The sequence below is a fragment of the Drosophila santomea genome, chromosome 3R, assembly GCF_016746245.2.
Source record: "Drosophila santomea strain STO CAGO 1482 chromosome 3R, Prin_Dsan_1.1, whole genome shotgun sequence".
NCBI classification, from domain to species: Eukaryota; Metazoa; Arthropoda; class Insecta; order Diptera; family Drosophilidae; genus Drosophila; species Drosophila santomea.
Window position 1 is genome coordinate 16821074 of NC_053019.2, and position 18216 is coordinate 16839289.

At 45.4% G+C, this 18216-nt stretch overlaps 3 protein-coding genes across 9 annotated transcripts; 2 read left to right on the plus strand and 1 right to left on the minus strand.

Annotated features, from left to right (window-relative positions):
* Nucleotides 1-173: 173 nt before the first annotated feature.
* On the plus strand, nucleotides 174-7633 carry LOC120454239 (myotubularin-related protein 13). 2 transcript variants are annotated; one of them, XM_039639345.2, is made up of 11 exons: nucleotides 174-298; nucleotides 651-764; nucleotides 848-951; nucleotides 1017-1337; nucleotides 1396-2361; nucleotides 2422-3431; nucleotides 3499-5069; nucleotides 5133-6726; nucleotides 6811-6935; nucleotides 6997-7079; nucleotides 7139-7629. In XM_039639345.2, the coding sequence occupies exons 2-11, from the start codon at nucleotides 710-712 to the stop codon at nucleotides 7229-7231; spliced, it is 5922 nt and encodes a 1973-aa protein (XP_039495279.1). In that variant the 5' UTR covers nucleotides 174-298; nucleotides 651-709; the 3' UTR covers nucleotides 7232-7629. The 2 variants fall into 2 exon arrangements, with proteins under 2 accessions (XP_039495279.1, XP_043862387.1); XM_044006452.1 differs by having other exon boundaries at nucleotides 1396-3431; nucleotides 7139-7633.
* Nucleotides 7634-7806: 173 nt separating this feature from the next.
* Nucleotides 7807-10308, minus strand: LOC120454241 (glycine receptor subunit alpha-4). Of its 6 annotated transcripts, none has more exons than XM_039639352.2 (7): nucleotides 9947-10308; nucleotides 9494-9770; nucleotides 9240-9423; nucleotides 8866-9175; nucleotides 8586-8720; nucleotides 8143-8522; nucleotides 7807-8093 (listed from the first exon to the last, which is right to left on the minus strand). In XM_039639352.2, the coding sequence occupies exons 2-7, from the start codon at nucleotides 9604-9606 to the stop codon at nucleotides 7935-7937; spliced, it is 1281 nt and encodes a 426-aa protein (XP_039495286.1). In that variant the 5' UTR covers nucleotides 9607-9770; nucleotides 9947-10308; the 3' UTR covers nucleotides 7807-7934. The 6 variants fall into 6 exon arrangements, with proteins under 6 accessions (XP_039495286.1, XP_039495282.1, XP_039495285.1 ...); XM_039639348.2 differs by having other exon boundaries at nucleotides 9907-10308; XM_039639351.2 differs by having other exon boundaries at nucleotides 9494-9821; nucleotides 9907-10308.
* Nucleotides 10309-10428: 120 nt separating this feature from the next.
* LOC120454240 lies at nucleotides 10429-16150 on the plus strand. The gene is made up of 10 exons (XM_039639346.2): nucleotides 10429-10610; nucleotides 10807-11759; nucleotides 11827-12720; nucleotides 12791-13629; nucleotides 13693-13845; nucleotides 13905-14308; nucleotides 14365-14578; nucleotides 14634-14834; nucleotides 14896-15264; nucleotides 15327-16150. The coding sequence occupies exons 2-10, from the start codon at nucleotides 10874-10876 to the stop codon at nucleotides 15444-15446; spliced, it is 4080 nt and encodes a 1359-aa protein (XP_039495280.1). The 5' UTR covers nucleotides 10429-10610; nucleotides 10807-10873; the 3' UTR covers nucleotides 15447-16150.
* Nucleotides 16151-18216: the final 2066 nt, after the last annotated feature.

An 18216-nucleotide genomic window follows, 5' to 3' on the forward strand; every position in this document is an offset into this window, starting at 1 on the left:
CTAATCGACCCACAACTCTTCGATGAATATGTAACGCCAAGTTTACTATTTTTCAATTGATCTATTAAGCGCGCGCCGATTAATTTGTAGCACAGTCGAAAACTATCGATACATTGAAAGCGCCAATAAGATATCGACACATTCCATCAGCTGATGCATCAAGTGTTGGCTAACTCGTGAAAATTTTTGTGTATTGCATCTATCTTTTTCTATGCGAACTTAAAAATAATAATTATTGCCCCGAATTCCTTGAGATTGCTGGCAGTTAGCGGGGATTTCGGCTGCAGCCGGCTGCGAGGTATGTGCGCGGATATATATATATAGATTGGCCCGTCCGATTCCCGGCGAACTATTCCACTTTGCGTGGCGGGGTGTGGTTAAAGAAAAAAAAAGAGTGAAGACCAAGACTCGTAAAGCCTGAAAAACGCCTCCGGGCGCCATAGACAATACAATAACAATTCGGCCCCTCGATCGCCGTGGAGCTAATCATTTATGCCGAGCGCAGAGACGGAGCCTAATTAGCATATCAAATTGAATGACGGCATTGGCGAATAGTAGCCATCTGCCGCTGCCCCAGCCACAAGAACGAAACAAAAAGCAAAAAAGAACCCAAATTCCAAATAAAACATCTTCAACTCTTTGTTCCGCAGATTTGGCTAGTAAAGAGCCGTAGGATCATAGGCGACTGGCCGGCAATGTGGTGGGCAAGATGTCCCGACTCGCTGATTACTTCGTAATAGTCGGCTACGACAGCGATAAGGAAAGTGAGTAGTACATCCATATGCCCATCAGCCTTAATTAGCAATTCCCTGACTTTCAACCATTTCAAACCTTTCCCTTTCCCCAGAAACTGCCAGCAATGTGGGCGGCCAGCCGACATGCGGCAAGATCGTTCAGCGCTTTCCCGAGAAAGATTGGCCGGACACTCCGTTTATCGACGGCATTGAATGGGTGCGTTTCCAACATTCCACACTTAATTCGTAGCATATCTGACTTTTACCTTATCGTTCCGACAGTTCTGCCAGCCGCTCGGCTGGAGTTTATCGTACGAGAAGCAGGAGCCCAAGTTCTTCGTCTCTGTGCTGACGGACATCGATGCCAACAAGCACTACTGCGCCTGCCTCAGCTTCCATGAGACGGTGGCCATTACACAAACGCGCAGCGTCGACGACGAGGATGAGACCATCGGGAGCAGCAGGCTGCTGGGAGCCACACCCTCCTCGACGGATGGCATCACGTCGACATCCACGCCGGCTGCCATCACGCACCACAGCGTCATGTATGCACCAAAATGTCTGGTGCTCATATCGCGCTTGGACTGCGCCGAGACATTTAAAGTGAGTTCAGAACTCTGAGCTAAGAAACTAAGATTTACCCATAATTTTTGCTTTGCAGAATTGTCTCGGCACCATATACACGGTGTACATTGAGAATCTGGCGTATGGATTGGAGACACTCATAGGAAACATTCTGGGCTGCATACAAGTTCCTCCAGCGGGTGGACCACAGGTGCGCTTCTCCATCGGAGCAGGCGACAAGCAGTCGCTCCAGCCGCCACAGAGCTCATCCCTGCCCACAACCGGAAGTGGAGTCCACTTCCTTTTCAAGCAGCTGGGCATCAAGAATGTGTTGATACTGCTTTGCGCCGTGATGACAGAGAACAAGATACTTTTTCTTTCCAAGTGCTATTGGCACCTGACGGACAGCTGCAGAGCTCTGGTGGCATTGATGTATCCCTTTCGTTATACTCATGTTTATATACCAATTCTGCCGGCGCCACTCACGGAAGTGTTGTCCACACCCACACCATTCATTATGGGCATACATAGCTCACTGCAAACTGAGATTACGGATCTACTGGATGTTATTGTGGTGGATTTGGATGGAGGTCTCGTTACCATTCCCGAATCGCTTACTCCGCCTGTTCCTATTCTTCCCTCACCGCTGTGGGAACAGACGCAGGACATGCTCAGCATGATTTTGTTTCCAAACCTGGCGCAGGCTGATCTGGCGTTTCCCACATTAGAACGGCCTTCTGCTATGGCCAAGACTGACGCCCAGATTGATAAGGAACTTCGCGCCATATTCATGCGCCTTTTCGCCCAGTTGCTGCAGGGATATCGCTCTTGCCTGACAATCATTCGGATCCACCCAAAGCCAGTAATCACCTTCCACAAGGCAGGATTCCTCGGTGCCCGCGATCTGATCGAGAGCGAATTCCTGTTTAGGGTCCTGGACAGCATGTTTTTCACGACATTCGTCAACGAACGAGGACCTCCCTGGCGTTCCTCCGATGCCTGGGATGAGCTCTACAGCTCAATGAATGAACTGCTTAAATCGGAGTCGCAGAATCGGAATCTCGTAAGTAGATCGCAAGAATTCAAGGGATATTTATGTAATACCCTTTCATTTTCCTTTCAGATACTCACACATATCCAGGAATTGGGACGAGTACTATATGAAAATGAGGGCACTATCGCTCACATCAGCTATGCCCAAAAGGTACTACGTCCGCCGGACGGCGCATTCCAGCGCATACATCAACCCGCCTTTCCGCGCATTAGCTCGGAAAAGGTTGAGCTTATCATACAGGAAGGAATACGCAAGAACGGAGTGCCACAACGCTTTCATGTAACACGTAATCAGCACCGGATCATTCCGATGGGACCCAGGTTACCCGAGGCTTTAGATGTGCGTCCCAATGTCCAAAACTCCGCTCGGCGACTGGAGGTGCTGCGTATCTGTGTGTCATACATCTTTGAGAACCGGATCACAGATGCCAGAAAACTGCTGCCGGCTGTGATGCGCACCCTGATGCATCGGGACGCGCGCTTGATCTTGTGTCGCGAGTTCTTTGGATATGTGCACGGCAATAAGGCAGTGCTGGACCATCAACAGTTTGAGTTAGTTGTGCGATTCATGAACAAGGCACTGCAAAAATCATCGGGAATTGATGAGTACACAGTGGCTGCGGCTTTGCTGCCCATGTCTACAATCTTCTGCCGCAAGCTTTCTACTGGAGTAGTGCAATTCGCGTACACTGAGATACAGGATCATGCCATCTGGAAAAATCTGCAGTTTTGGGAGTCTACGTTCTTTCAGGATGTCCAGGGTCAGATAAAGGCATTGTATCTGCTTCATCGCCGTCAGAACGAGCATCAAAAGGAGGCAAACTGTGTGCTGGACGAAGTTCCTCTTGAGGAGCCCACGGCTCTTGAAATTACAGCGGAGCAGCTGCGCAAAAGTCCCAGCATCGAGGAAGAGAAAAAAGCCGAGCTGGCCAAGTCAGAGGAGTCTACGTTGTACAGCCAGGCGATTCACTTTGCCAACCGTATGGTTTCCCTGCTGATTCCACTGGATGTCAATGTGGATGCAGCCAGTAAGCCAAAACCGGCTTTTCGTCTGGAGGAAAATCAGAGTGTTTCAAATAGGTAACACTTCATATGTTTCTTACATCGATTTTATATTTATATATGTATTTTAAATTGTAAATTACAGTATTATGGGCTCACACAGCCTAAGCGAACATTCCGACGAAGGATTCGAGGAGAACAATGCTTTGGAAATAGGTGTCACGGTTGGGAAAACCATTTCACGCTTCATTGACTGCGTTTGTACCGAAGGTGGAGTGACCTCCGAGCATATACGCAACTTGCATGACATGGTGCCGGGTGTTGTGCATATGCACATCGAGTCCCTGGAACCGGTTTATCTCGAGGCCAAGCGTCATCCGCACGTGCAGAAGCCCAAGATTCAAACGCCATGCCTGCTTCCTGGAGAGGACCTGGTAACCGACCACCTGCGTTGCTTCCTTATGCCGGATGGACGCGAAGATGAAACCCAGTGCCTGATACCCGCCGAGGGAGCTCTTTTCCTCACCAACTACCGTGTGATTTTCAAGGGTTCCCCTTGCGATCCCCTCTTCTGTGAGCAGGTGATTGTGCGCACTTTTCCGATTGCTTCCTTGCTAAAGGAGAAAAAGATATCGGTGCTGTACCTGGCTCATCTGGATCAAACGCTGACAGAAGGGCTGCAGCTGCGTTCCAGCAGCTTTCAACTGATCAAGGTCGCTTTCGATCCGGAAGTAACTCCCGAGCAGATTGAGAGCTTTAGGAAGATTTTGAGCAAAGCTCGCCATCCGTTTGATGAGTTTGAGTACTTTGCGTTTCAATCATACGGCACCATGCTCCAGGGAGTGGCTCCGTTGAAAACAAAAGAGAAGTATTCCACCTTAAAAGGATTCGCCAAAAAAACACTGCTCCGCGGGGCCAAAAAGGCTGGATTCAAGCAGAAGCAGCAGACCAAGCGCAAATTGGTTTCTGATTATGAGTACGGAAGTGCAGATGCGCAGGAAACGCAGTCCATCGACGATGAGCTGGAAGATGGAGATGAGTTCGAAACCCAAAACAATGCCATGCCCAGATTGCTAACCACAAAAGATGTCGAACGGATGCGGGAGAGGAGCTATGTGCAGGACTGGAAACGACTCGGCTTCGATGCGGAGTCACAGCGCGGTTTCCGTATAAGCAATGTTAATACCAGTTATGCCACCTGCCGCTCCTATCCGGCGATAATAGTGGCCCCTGTGCAGTGCAGTGACGCGGCAATAATGCATTTGGGTCGGTGCTTCAAGGGCCAGCGCATACCACTGCCCACATGGCGGCATGCGAACGGAGCGCTGCTCATACGAGGGGGTCAACCCAACAGCAAATCGGTCATTGGCATGCTAAAAAACACCACGGGGAGCACGACAAACGCTCATCACGATGTCACGCATTATCCCGAGCAGGATAAATACTTCCTAGCCCTTATAAACACAATGCCTAAGCTAACGCCCTTGGCTCTCAATCAGTATTCGGGCATGAATCTCTCGATGAGCTCTTTGATAGGCCACGGCTGCTCCGAGGATCGACATCCTCTTACTCCGGAACTGTCGCGCAAACACAAAAACAACCTGGACATTAGTGATGGCAACAAGTCCTGTCAAGGAGGTAAAACCGGAACTATGAAGGGAAATTCGAAAAACTCATCGGCACATCCTTTTCGCAAAATGCGGCTTTATGCATTGGGTAAGCATGAATAGATTTCTCTTCTAAAGCATACATTTTCTAATATTTATTTTACTTTTAAAGGAGAGAAATCCCAAGCCAAGTCCAACATGAATGTAGACTTTTGCGCGGACTTCATTCCCGTGGACTATCCGGACATCAGGCAATCGAGACCCGCCTTCAAAAAGCTGATACGCGCCTGCATGCCATCACACAATACCAACGAGGCGGATGGACAAAGCTTTGCCAAGATGGTGGAGCAGTCAGAGTGGCTGCAACAGATCTCCTCACTAATGCAATTGTCTGGCGCCGTGGTGGACCTGATCGATTTGCAGGAGAGCAGTGTGATGCTATCTCTGGAAGATGGCTCCGATGTGACCGCCCAACTCAGTTCAATAGCCCAGCTGTGCTTGGATCCCTACTACCGAAGTCTGGACGGATTCCGTGTGTTGGTTGAGAAGGAGTGGTTGGCTTTTGGTCACCGCTTTGCGCATCGCAGTAACCTGAAGCCCTCGCATGCGAACACAAATATTGCGTTTGCACCCACTTTTCTGCAGTTCCTCGATGTGGTTCATCAACTGCAACGCCAGTTTCCCATGGCTTTCGAATTTAATGATTTCTATTTGAGATTCCTGGCATATCACTCAGTGTCGTGCCGGTTCCGCACCTTCCTCTTTGACTGTGAGCTTGAGCGATCGGATTCGGGGATTGCCGCAATGGAGGACAAACGAGGATCGCTTAATGCAAAGCATATGTTTGGAGTCGGTGGTATGGCGACCAATGGATCAGACGATGAGTGCAGCGTGTACCCCCTGGATATCAGAAGCCAAAGGGCACCCGCTCCTCTGAATCGCATTGGGCACTCAATCTTCGATTATATCGAACGGCAGCATAACAAGACGCCCATATTTTATAATTTCCTATATTCGGGTGATAAAAGCATGACGCTGCGACCGCAAAATAATGTGGCTGCTTTGGATCTATGGTGTTATTATACCAACGAAGAGCTTGCCCAGGGAGCGCCGTACGATTTAGAAGTGACCACTGTGGACGACGAAATCGATCTGTCTGAGAGGAAGGGAAAACGCATGGTGATCACCGCCGGATACGACAACATGGAGAAGTGCAATCCCAACGCCTACGTTTGCCTGCTGAGTGAGGTCAAGCAAGCGGAGACGGAGCGAGGACACCTTCCCCAAAAGTGGCTGCAGGTGTGGAACAGCTTGGAAGTGCCACAACTGGAGCCAATTGCTCGCAATGCATCGCTGGGAAACATTTTCGTGCAGACGCATCAGCACAAACGCTCCACACTGGAGATCATCATGAAGGGTCGTCTGGCAGGTTACCAGGACAAGTACTTCCACCCACATCGTTTCGAAAAGCATCCATACACCACGCCCACCAACTGTAACCACTGCACCAAGCTGCTCTGGGGGCCAGTTGGCTACCGGTGCATGGACTGCGGCAACTCCTATCACGAGAAATGCACGGAACACTCCATGAAGAACTGCACAAAGTACAAGGCCATAGACGGAGCTGTTGGACCGCCGAATGTGAACATGTCGCAGGGCGACACGGCAAGCATCGCTTCCAGCGCGGCCACAACGGCGCGCACCTCAAGCCATCACTTCTATAACCAGTTTAGCAGTAACGTGGCCGAAAATCGGACACATGAGGGGTGAGTCTTGTGTGGCTAATTAATGGGAAAATTATGAAATGATTTCCTAAATATATTTCTTTGATATCTTTTAACTTCCTATAGACATTTGTACAAACGTGGCGCTTTGCTCAAGGGCTGGAAACAGCGATGGTTCGTGTTGGACTCTATCAAGCATCAGCTTCGGTACTATGACACTTCCGAAGATACCGCTCCCAAGGGCATCATTGGTAGAAATATATTCATTATGTTGTTTAAGAACTTTTTAATAATAGCTCCATTCGCTTTTAGAACTGGCTGAAGTCCAATCTGTAACTGTTGCACAGCCTGCACAAATTGGCGCAAAGGGCGTAGATGAAAAGGGATTTTTTGATGTGAGTACAATAGACAAATACGAGCGCAAGCGCCTATTTATAATTACTTTTGTTTTTAGCTTAAAACATCAAAGCGCATCTATAATTTCTACGCAATCAATGCAAATCTGGCACAGGAATGGATCGAAAAGTTGCAGGCATGTTTGCAATAAGTAGATGATGCAAAACCATACTTTTTTCACCACCTGAATTTCGTTAAATTTCCTTTCTGTTTTGTTCGGCGATCTGAAGTTTTGTTATAGGATAAATCAGTATGTTTCCAGTTCTACGTATTAATATTTTGAATCTGTGGCTCTGCCATCATATCATAGCTAAACTTAAATAGCTCACTTTAGAATTCCCTTAGTTGATTTGAGAAATCGCTCGCACCCATTAACATAAATGTTAGCAACAATTATGCCAAGCAACAAGCGAAACTTTAGTTAAAGAATGAAATCCATTTGTAAATGTGAATGTAAAGAAACTATAAAATTATGTGATTATATAAACAAAAAAAAATCAGACTATGATAAATTAACGATAAAATGGAAAAGCCACGCCCGCAAGTTTTTGATATAATTTTTTTATATATATACATATATCCTTATGCCTAAACTATATAGGTTTATAGTGAATTTACCAAAGATTATTCCACCTTTGTTGCGCAATTGAAATGCATTTCTTTATTGCTTCCTTTAAACTAAACCCTATTATTAAACGCTTTCCTTTATTTATACACTACATGATAATCAATATATAATACATACTTTAATGCAATTATTTGTGGCTTACAAACGATAATATACATTTTTAAACAAATGCGCTTGGTATTATCATTGTTTACGCTCTATTCCTTCGGAGAATCTTTTCCATCCATCATAGGAACGTTGTCCAGTAGACAATATTGAGTATAAAGAACGAAAACGGGAAGAAAAAGCGCGAGAATTTGTCTATATAAATGGCTGTGGCATGGCCATGGCAGAAAGTGTCGTACTGGGGCTCAATAATCGATTCGCGATGATGCTGTAGTGCAGACTAGGAGTCGTCAGCTTGAGAATACCTCAATACATTTCCTCCAACTCACCTTTAGATCGTCCAGGTCACTGATGTTCTCATCCGAATACCCCTTCATTGCCTTCGTGGCCACCGGCCCCATAAAGTTATTGACCACCGCGAACTCCATTAGAGAAAGGAATACAAACACCGAACAGGACGACATCCAGACGTCTATAGCCTTCACATACGAAACCGGCGGCAGCGATTGCTGCGACTGTGTGTTCTGGGTGGCCAGGGTCAGCAGTGAGGTCACTCCCAGGGTTACACGGGCCGGTATCGCCTCCGGTTTTATCCAAAACGATATCCACGACATGACCACGATCAGAGCCGAGGGAATGTAAGTGTGGAACAAATGGTAGCCCAGGCGTCGGCGCAAGTTGAACACAATGGCCAGGCAGGTGAAGTTACCTTAAAGTATTATAATTATTAAATAAATATAATATATTATATTTAAGATGTTGTGAGCCTTACCTGTTGAGTACTCTATGGTACAGTCGGTTGTGTAGTTATTTGATATGTCTAGCTGCGGCAACTCAATCTCCGTATTAACCACAAGTGGGTCGGTCATGTTCCAAATGAAAACTAAATCTTCCACCGTATGGGATACTGCCAATCAGAACTCGATTACTTACGGCATCAAACAGCACTTTTTCAATCAGATTAATTGTGACTCAAGAAGCGGAATGGAATGTTCCAAGCGATACAGGACTTGCAGGGAGTGGATATGGATAACCATTGCATTGCCACCTACAACTCTCGATCATCATGGAGCAGATCTGCGTATCATGCGGATAGGACTCAAACTTCATGGCGCACGACAGGACCAACGTGAGTTTGGACATATAGAGCAGCGTTTTGTCGTGGTACAGCCAGAGATAGTGATTGGGAATGCTCATCTCATGGAAGGTGACCTTCTTCGCGTTTTTGAAGAAGCAATCGGGCCGCCAGATGCTGTGCAACCAGTCGACGTCCAGTATACGATACTGCTCGCTCATGTTCTCAGGCAACCGCAGGCGGGGATCACGCCAGCTTTGTGCAAGGAAGATGTCCGTCACATAGGTCTGCAGGAGCAAGAATGTGCAATTAGTGTTTGCTGATGAGTATAAAAACCATGGAAAAACTGACCATAGACTCCTCGTTGATGGAGTCCAGCGAGAGGACGGTGACGTGGAAGTAGACTACTGTGGGCTGACCGAGCAGCTTAGGAGCCCGGTTCTTGTCGTACGTCTTGGAGGGAATGGGCAGAATGTCCGGGAGCGAAAGACTCGACTCGTAGTGGGAGACCAGCTCGGCGCTCTCCGTGTTATTTCTGCACATGTGGAACAGAACAGCCCTGTGGCGTAAATCTGATGAAACTGGGCAAACGCACTCGGACTCACCTGTAACCATGAACACAATGGCACTGCTGGATCGATTGCTCCAGCGCGTGCAAATATATTGCCAACGCAATCAGGCACCTGAATTCTACCAATTTGCTAGCTGGGCTTTGCATTATGAACACACTACCTTCGGCTTTGATAATGTTCCACTGGGACTCATTGCACCGCAGTCCATGTCAGTACCCAAAGTAGCTCATCTCTGGATGCGCTTGGATGGGAGTGGAGGTGAACTTGCTTGGTGGATTAGTTGGCGAGGAATTATATTTTACTCGTCGCGCTGCAAAAACCAATAAACAAACGGCAGAGTTATCGCGACGATTGTGATGTGCTGCAAAGTGTGATAAATTAATTTCTAAGGTTTCATTCGCTTTCATTGGCATTCGCCTACACTACTTTTCAAATTGACAACTGACCCCGGCCAGCGAAATGGCAAAGAGGAAATGATGTGCGTACCGACTGACAAGGGCATTAATTTAAATGTACACTCTGTATTTGCGAGAAATATATGCGAAATATGAAAAACCGTTTGACTGCGCGAATTAAGCGAACTGGGCGCCAACTGTCGATGGCAAAAATGATTTTAGCGTGCAAGTTCCGGCATTTGCTTTCGAGAAACGTTTTCACAAACTGTTCTGGGTTTGGTTTTAGCTTGGAATCACAAATATTTCCAAAATACGAATACGTTTTCTTCTACATCTTAAGTAAAAAGACGACTGAAAGTAGAATATTAATATATTCAATTTATGTTAAATTGGGGTAATGAACTCTTCAAGAAACATTTTACTTTAAATGTTCAATAAATGTTGAAATTTTAAATTCAAGATAATAATTTAAAGAGAAATATTTGAAAACCGGAACTTCCCTTTGATGTAACGGGCCGCGTTGCCAACCACTTCCCCCATCTGGCAGCTCTGGCGCGCAATCAGCTGTTCGCGGAACTGGCAACTCTATGAGGTCAAAATATTGATTGTTTCACTTGCCAAGAACCTTTTTTTTTGGCAATTCTAAAATGTAAAAGTGGCGAAAAATCTGCACTTAAAGCCCTGAAAGCACGCGTAAAAGAAAACGAAAACCACCCAGATCGAAAGTAACATGGAATCCTGCGATACAATCGCAGGTGAGTGCCAAAATCGGCGGGTTGTAAATTTAATCCCGGTGCTATTTTACAAGGGGGTGGTGGGTCAGGGGTCATTTTCCTTTGTGCACTGGCGCGATTTCGCTGCGGCGCATTGTGCAACTTGTGGATATTGATTAATAGCAAGAACGCCGAGATACACAAATAATGGTTTGCCGACTTTTGAAATTTTCCATAGGTGAATAGACGAAAATCACTGCGTAGATAACTCTTGACAAGTGCGAAAATCACAAATCGAAACGACCATGGAATCCCCACTGTTGCCCAAGGCCAACAACAATCTGGGCATGGACAAGATGAGTTCCAGCTTGAACAGCAGCACCTTGGAGGACACCACGCCTAGCGATTCGGGTGTACAGCTCTTGGACTCGGAAAACAGCGATGTGATGGTAGAGTCTATTTGCTCCTATGAGGAGAACGTGAAACCTATGCCCCTCCCTTTGGTGGATCCAAATTCCAATGTGACTGCAGCGCCGGATGAGTCTATGACCATCAGCGAGTGCTCTACGTTTGACACCACAGAGAAGATTGTATACCGTCGCAAAGTGCACAAAGCTTCGTCCGCTTCTAAAACTCCCAAAAAGCGAGTGTCCTTCCACGAGGACATTCTGAAGAATACGCGTACCGACAACATTCACATTGAGCATGGCTTTATCACCTACAAGAACGGACGGAAATTGGCCTTCGCTAACTCAGCGGGCGTGGCCGGTGCTCCAGGACGATATTCCTGGTGTCCGGATCGGGAGCGTCCGGAAGGACCAAATGAACTTAGCGCCGCCGGCAGGGAAGACGATGGCGAGGAAGCTACCGGCGTCGGAGGCGCCAGGCGAAAGAGACATCTGGTCTACCGAAATGCCTGCTCGGATGTGCTGGACTACGACAACATTTTTGACACGGACGAGGCGCCCGGTCTTCACTATGACACCTCAGGTGTCTTTGAGTACGGTCCAGCGACCCTAAAACAAGAGGAGCAACCCCAACTTTACAAATGCGTATGTAGCAGCTCCAACTCTAGTTTGGATTCGGACGAACAGGACAAAAACTCCAATGCGAATCGCAAGCAGTACGAGCAGGCTAAGAGCAGCTCCTGTGATTGCATTGGTATGAGCAATGCTAACAACAACCTAATCGGTAAGATATATAACATTTCATTCCAATTCATGGGATAAGTATTGATTAATGTTTGTATTAAAAATAGGCGACAATTGCTACTATTCCGAGCCCAATATCGGAGATGCTGACAGTCCCAAAGTCAAGTCTGTATGGAATAAGGAGAAGAAGCCAAAGTCGAGCTGCTTGAAGAAAACTAGGCTACAAACCAATGTCATTCTTGAGCAGGATCTCAATGGGCGGGTGAAAAAGTTCAACGTGCACGACATTAAACACCAGCTGCTAGACAACAGTAGCAAGATGATATTTGGTTCGCTAAAGAGCATCTTTACCATGCCATTGCCGGAACGTGGAGTTCCAGAGGGCTCCGAGGATCTGCAGGCGGTGGTGGAGTGTGTCCCAGAGTTGGAGCAAACACCAGAGCACAAATCGCGGCCAGTGACCGAGTCACCACCTCTTAAAGCTAAGCCATTTCTCAGCAAGAGTCTCGACGGCAGCAAGCAGGCACAACCAGTTAAGAAATTTGTGCACAACGTTGATGAGCAATTGCGGCATAAGAACGAAGACGATGGTGCCAGCTCCACGGAAGCCTCGCCTATGGAGTCAAAACAGTCACTGATGTTGCACCGCCAAGAGGAATTCGATAAGGAAACAGTGCCAATTGGCAGCGCACAGGGCGAGTTCCGCAGCAAGTTTATAATTAATTGTGAGAGCACTGTCTTCGAGCACACCGGAGTATCCTACGAGACGGGGGATCTGCAATCCGAACTCTCATGCGGCATTCAGCACACCAGTGTAGCCAGTCTGCTCGAGCAAAACACTCCTATCGCAGAGCCGGCAGCTAGTCAAATTAAGAAATCATTTCTGGATGCTCCCATTGCCAAGACGTTTAGTAATTTCTTTCGAAGCTTCAAAGACAGCTCAAGTGCCGTGGCAACTCCAGTTGCAAAGGACGAGCAGGCAGTCACAGATAACTATTTTGGTGAGTAATTAGTATTTATTTAATTTAATATTTTCTGCAATAACTAACACATTTTATTACGTATTTATAGCTTCAAAAACCCCCAAGCCGCAGCAACAAGCACCACCCGCAGGCAAACTTCAGCGGAATTTTTCCTCATCCACCATATCCGAACCTAGTTCCAACACCAACACCAGTAGCAACCATCAAATCGCAATGAATCCGCAGCTGGGCAACGCGGAGCGTCAGTCCCGACACCTTCCTTCGCCGCTCAAGAAGCGTGGACAACCCCTACAGCCGCCCCGTTACTACGACCAACAGCATTCACACCAAAGCCGAAGCCTCCATAGCCCCAGTACCTACCTGGCCGCTGGACGCGGGGGACCAGGAGGCAGTGGACGGGACTCGAAGAGCACTATTCTCAGCGAAGAGTTCGATGATATCCTAACTATAACTACCACAGATACGACTAATGCGCGCTCAATGGACAGCGATTTGGTCATCGTAGACTACACAGACGTGGACTATGCTCACTTGCTAAAGCCGCCAGCTCCGGCGGCCAAAACTTCACTTATTAATCGGTTCCTTCGCAATGTCACGCAGAAGAAAATTATGGAAACCTCCATACGCAAGAACAATTTCTTCGCCGATAAATTGCGAACCGAACAGAGGCATGCAGGTTCTGATCTCTATGTGAAGGGTGCGCGGCCAAAGAACTACGAGTTGATAGATGACTTAAATGCTGAGATTGCCATGGAGATTGAGATGTGTGGCACGAATTCGCCGCGCCGGGAACTAGCGATTAGTTTGGATAACGATTTCCAAGGCAACTTGCCCAATTACGAACTTGGTATAGGGGAGATCTCAATAGATATATTCAAAGGGAAATCCTTGCTCAATCTAAAACAATCAAATGAGCAGCTAATGAAGGTAGATAGTGATTTTAAAAAGTATAACAAACTATATAACTATAAAAACTGCTAATCATTTCAGGCTTTCAAACTGTACACAGGATACAGTGTAGATGGCATCATGACACCTGTACTTGTCCTACTCACTGATAAAACTCTGTATGTGGTGAATATGGAACGCAATAGTCTGTGTGTCAAGTTTGTTTTGGCGTACAAGGACTTGGATGTCATACTGGTAAATGTTAATGGATGACTTCGTTTTGACTTCGAGTTTATACGACATATTTTTTTTAGATGGGACCTTTTGGCAACACAGTTTTGCTTAGCAACAGCAATCGGGATATGCAGCAGGTCCTTCTCGCAGGAGGACCCTATCCAGCCGGATCCCTGGTTGCCAACCTGGAGTTGTGTGCGCGACGCAGTGGATCCACCCTGCCTGCAGTTGGTCAACTTACTCTAAAACATTTGGCTCCACTCCAGGCCTTTGTGCGTGCCAATAGCTGTGTTGGCGTAGCGGAACATTGGATGTTCTATGCAGTGGTTAATGTGCCAGCTGGAGGGTCGATGAGAGTCGAATCGCCAAGCGAACTGCTGGGACCCTCAATGAAGGGATTCCTCATGCACCGACGACTTAGGCAGACCACCAGCACTTCAACTTCGAACAGAATATATTGGCAACCAGGATTCTTTTTACTAAAGTTCGTAACCCTTCTATATATAAAGAAATTCAATTTAATGTGTGTTTATTGCTTAGAGCTGGCGTGTTGTATATGTTCAACGATTCCACCCAAAGGCTTCCCAGCTGGGCCATGGCCCTCGCCGAGTGCCAAGGCGCCCGGCGAACTGTGAAATCAGAGCGCCCCCACTGCTTCGAGATAACGCTAAAGGGCGAAATCCTGCAAATGGCAGCGCCCGACGAGTATGTAGCCTCCGAGTGGCTGCAAGCCCTTTTACAATCTGCCAGTAGCGTAAGTAGCTAATTAATAATTCAAGACCTTGTTTTCAATTTAGTTTTGTGTTTAGGTTTTGGTTCAAGAAGAGAAGCACAAAACCCTTGGATGCACATTAATCGTCACGGAAAACCATTTAATAACCCTGCGTGAAGACTTTTCAGCTCCACTTCGAAAAATATGCCAACAGGCGGATAACAAAGCAACCATTCAGGAAAATACAGAAATCTTGTTAGAGGAGGATATGCTCAGTGTTTTTGAAACCAGCAGCTTGGTAAGTGTGCTTATCGTATCAGCAAATCTAACTTCGTAATAATATTGACTTCAAACTTTAGATGGGATCCACCATCAGTACGCCAACGCGTGGCACTCAGCATTCATTTTCATCGTTGAGCTCCACGCCCACAAAGCAAGCAAACGAGGCTGCAGCTCCAAAAGAAACTGTAGCATCGCCTGGAAAGTCGCAAAGAATGACCAGTGTTTACGGAAAGAACTCCGGCCTAGCCATACTCACTTGTGCGGACATCAAAGAGATGACTGGCATTAAGATAACCTCGCGGAGCGAGACTTGGTGGTGCATACTGGAGTTCTCCTGCCAGGAGGCACCCCTGGAAAATCAGGACGATTTGGTTATATTCTTTGCCAGCAGCATGGAAATGCAACGTTTCCTGCGGTTGCTAGAGCAGCTTTGGCAGTCTAAGAATGTATGTTTCTCGTTGATTATTAAGCCTTAATTCCGAAATAACCAAATGTTACACTTTTACAGAACGATCTTTTTCCAATAACCATACTAGACGACGGTGACTCTCTGGCCGACCAGTATAATCAACTCTATATGGACACAAATAGGGCCTGGGAGCCATTGCTATCAGCTGCGCTGGGTTAACGTGGCTATAGCAATAAATACTCCATTTACAAATAGAAAATTATATTTCCATATACATAACTCAAGCGTTAAATATTCTATCCTGAATACTCAAATAGCTAATGAACAAAAAGTATTGATATTTATATAGTCTGTATGTATTATGTCTTATGATTTTGTAATGCCTGCCTCCGCTTGACTCATTCATTCGTTTGCGCTTAGTGACATCTCATTTGAATAATTTTTGTGATATTAAACTTAAAGTCTCTGATCTTTGGTATTCTCTTTTGTAGGATATTTACTTTCTATTGATTTTCTACATTCGTTATTTTTTACCTTTTATAAATACATTGTGTACAAATATTGCACAGATAATAAGAAACAAAATATTATACATACATATGTACGTAATCTAACTTATACTGAATATTGAACAAGTAATCGGTAATGTTATGTTTTGGGGGTGCTCTTTTGGTCCAAGGATCATATCCATATGATATACGACAAACAATATGTGGCTATTTATAAAATAAACAAAACAAAAGCAACATTTATAAATGTGTATTAGGAGAAGTGTGTAAGGTGGAATTAATCTTATTTTGCAATGCTGTGCCTGTCCTTTTCAATTAACATAGATTAAATTCCCCTCCCAACGCTCGACTTTTCGCCGTAAGCCTTTCAGTCCACTAAAAGCTCATGATAATTAATAAAACCAATAAACGCCATTACAAAACGATTTTTTATTTCATCCTAAGCTCGCTTGTGATGGTCCTTGACATTTTCAATAATTGCAAGTGGTGAAAGGGTTTACAAAGGAAAGGGTTTTCTCGGTTCTAAGTCATGGTAGGGTCCCATACGAATGGGTGTGAGGGAGATGGAAATGGGGGGTCTTGAGAGGATGCTGAATAAGGAAACAAGTTACATACAAATATCCTAACATCAACATACATTGTGTACATGTACATATGTATGTACATACATACATCCGTATATCGAAGTATCTGCAGGTACATTCTGTACCCATGTGTGGAAGTGTATCTAAACATTTGATAGTGCCGGTGATCGAGTTTTGGGAACATTATCCGATACTCAGAAAATATCCATCTTCTAACGCTCGACAATAATTCATAATTGAGAAATGTGCATATAAATTCTAGATAAACACATGTAACAGTTGCAATTGCTCGAAAATCAAGCTAAACAAAGCATTGCATTCAAAGGTTCAAGCGCGGCAGAAAGAGAGAGAGAGGAGAGAACGAGCAAGTGAGTGAGAGACGAAGCAAGGAGAATGTGAGAGAACGTAAAAAACTCCAACCCTCTGTATTAAACGAGTAGAAGACAAGACTGCAACAGGAAAAAACAAGAATGAGAAAAGACATACAGACATGCACACAGAGGCGTTTATGCAAGTGCACGTGTATGTGTGAATTAACACATAAAAACTAAGGTGCAGTCGAATCGACTTGCCAGTCTCCTGCGCCTTTGTTTTTGCTTCTTAAGATCTCAGTTTTCAAAACTAATTTTATATTATAATAGGTAACGCTTATGTTTATGTATATTAAATTTATTTATAGCTATAAAACGAAAAATTACAGACACAAGTCATTATTTATCTTCTACTCAAGACTTAAGGAAAGACTTTTGATTAATTAAACTTATGTAAATACCTCTATTCGGGTTATATATGTACATATCTATATAATAAGTACTTATCTGTCATCAAAAATCATGATGAAGACGGATTACCAACTTGGAAATGGGTCGAAACTCTAAGGGGGGAGTTATTTTACCGATCTCTAACCCCTAGCTGTGGGTCTGCAGAACATGACAGCACTTGCAATCCGAAAGCAGGAGAACAGAGGCTGAAACAGAATCAAAAACAGAACTTGTCTTAGTTCCACGGCCTGCTTTCTTTCGCCGCTGGACTCACTTTCATTAATACAACATACAGCCAGCAGAAGCAGAAGCAGAATCGAATGCAACGAGAGCAATGCGCTCGAGAACGCTGTGCTCTCTCGGTCTCTCCTCTCCCTCCGTCTACACATGTCCGTGGGCAAACAGATCCAGATACATGCACACAAGCATATAGCCAAACATAGATACTTGAAAACACAGCGCACATACGCCGCTACAAGCTGACATATTCACATGTAAGCGTATAAGTGCACAGCCATACCACACAACCCCAAAAAGTTGGAAAACCAAATAAAAATACAAGGCGCATTGTATGTGCGTTTTTCTTGTGGACACTCTGCGCCGATCTGTGAGTACCCTTCCTGCAAGTTAATAAGAAATTTCATTAAGATTGTCTCAAACAACATAGTTATTTTTTGGCCCAAATTTTATGTAATATTTTTAAGAGTTTTTGTTTAATTCGTCTACTTTTTTGGGTAAATTACTTACGGCACAATCAAAAATGGGTTAATCCTTTTACCCTCAACCCACCTACAAATAGTTTAGGGCATCCAAAGTGATCAAGCACCTGAATTTTGTAATGCAAATAAATTTATTTTCTACCATTAAAATGCATAAATGTAATCCTAATGGCCTTTTCTGCGGTGCTTTAACCAAATCCAGATATTCAAAAAGTCATCCTGCTCGGCGTTGTCAATACATTTGTTGTTGCCTCGACGGCGGTCACAAAAAGTAGCTCATCTCTCGCTGGAAACCAGTTTTTATGCTTCGCTCCCAACCGGTTTTCATCCTGATAACTTACAGCGAATTTCGTGGCTCGTCTCGCTGCGTGTCTGGCTATGAGGCTCGGATCGGCTCGGTATCGGTATCGGCCTCA

Coding starts and splice junctions, on each gene's coding strand:
- LOC120454241 (XM_039639352.2), bottom strand. CDS start 9,606: ATGCAAAGCCCAGCTAGCAAATTGGTAGAATTCAGGTGCCTGATTGCG. Junction 9,424..9,493: donor CATTGTGTTCATGGTTACAG/GTGAGTCCGAGT, acceptor CCACATGTGCAG/AAATAACACGGAGAGCGCCG. Junction 9,176..9,239: donor CCATCAACGAGGAGTCTATG/GTCAGTTTTTCC, acceptor TTGCTCCTGCAG/ACCTATGTGACGGACATCTT.
- LOC120454240 (XM_039639346.2), top strand. CDS start 10,874: ATGGAATCCCCACTGTTGCCCAAGGCCAACAACAATCTGGGCATGGAC. Junction 11,760..11,826: donor TGCTAACAACAACCTAATCG/GTAAGATATATA, acceptor TATTAAAAATAG/GCGACAATTGCTACTATTCC. Junction 14,579..14,633: donor TTTTACAATCTGCCAGTAGC/GTAAGTAGCTAA, acceptor TTTTGTGTTTAG/GTTTTGGTTCAAGAAGAGAA.
- LOC120454239 (XM_044006452.1), top strand. CDS start 710: ATGTCCCGACTCGCTGATTACTTCGTAATAGTCGGCTACGACAGCGAT. Junction 952..1,016: donor TTATCGACGGCATTGAATGG/GTGCGTTTCCAA, acceptor TCGTTCCGACAG/TTCTGCCAGCCGCTCGGCTG. Junction 5,070..5,132: donor AATGCGGCTTTATGCATTGG/GTAAGCATGAAT, acceptor TTACTTTTAAAG/GAGAGAAATCCCAAGCCAAG.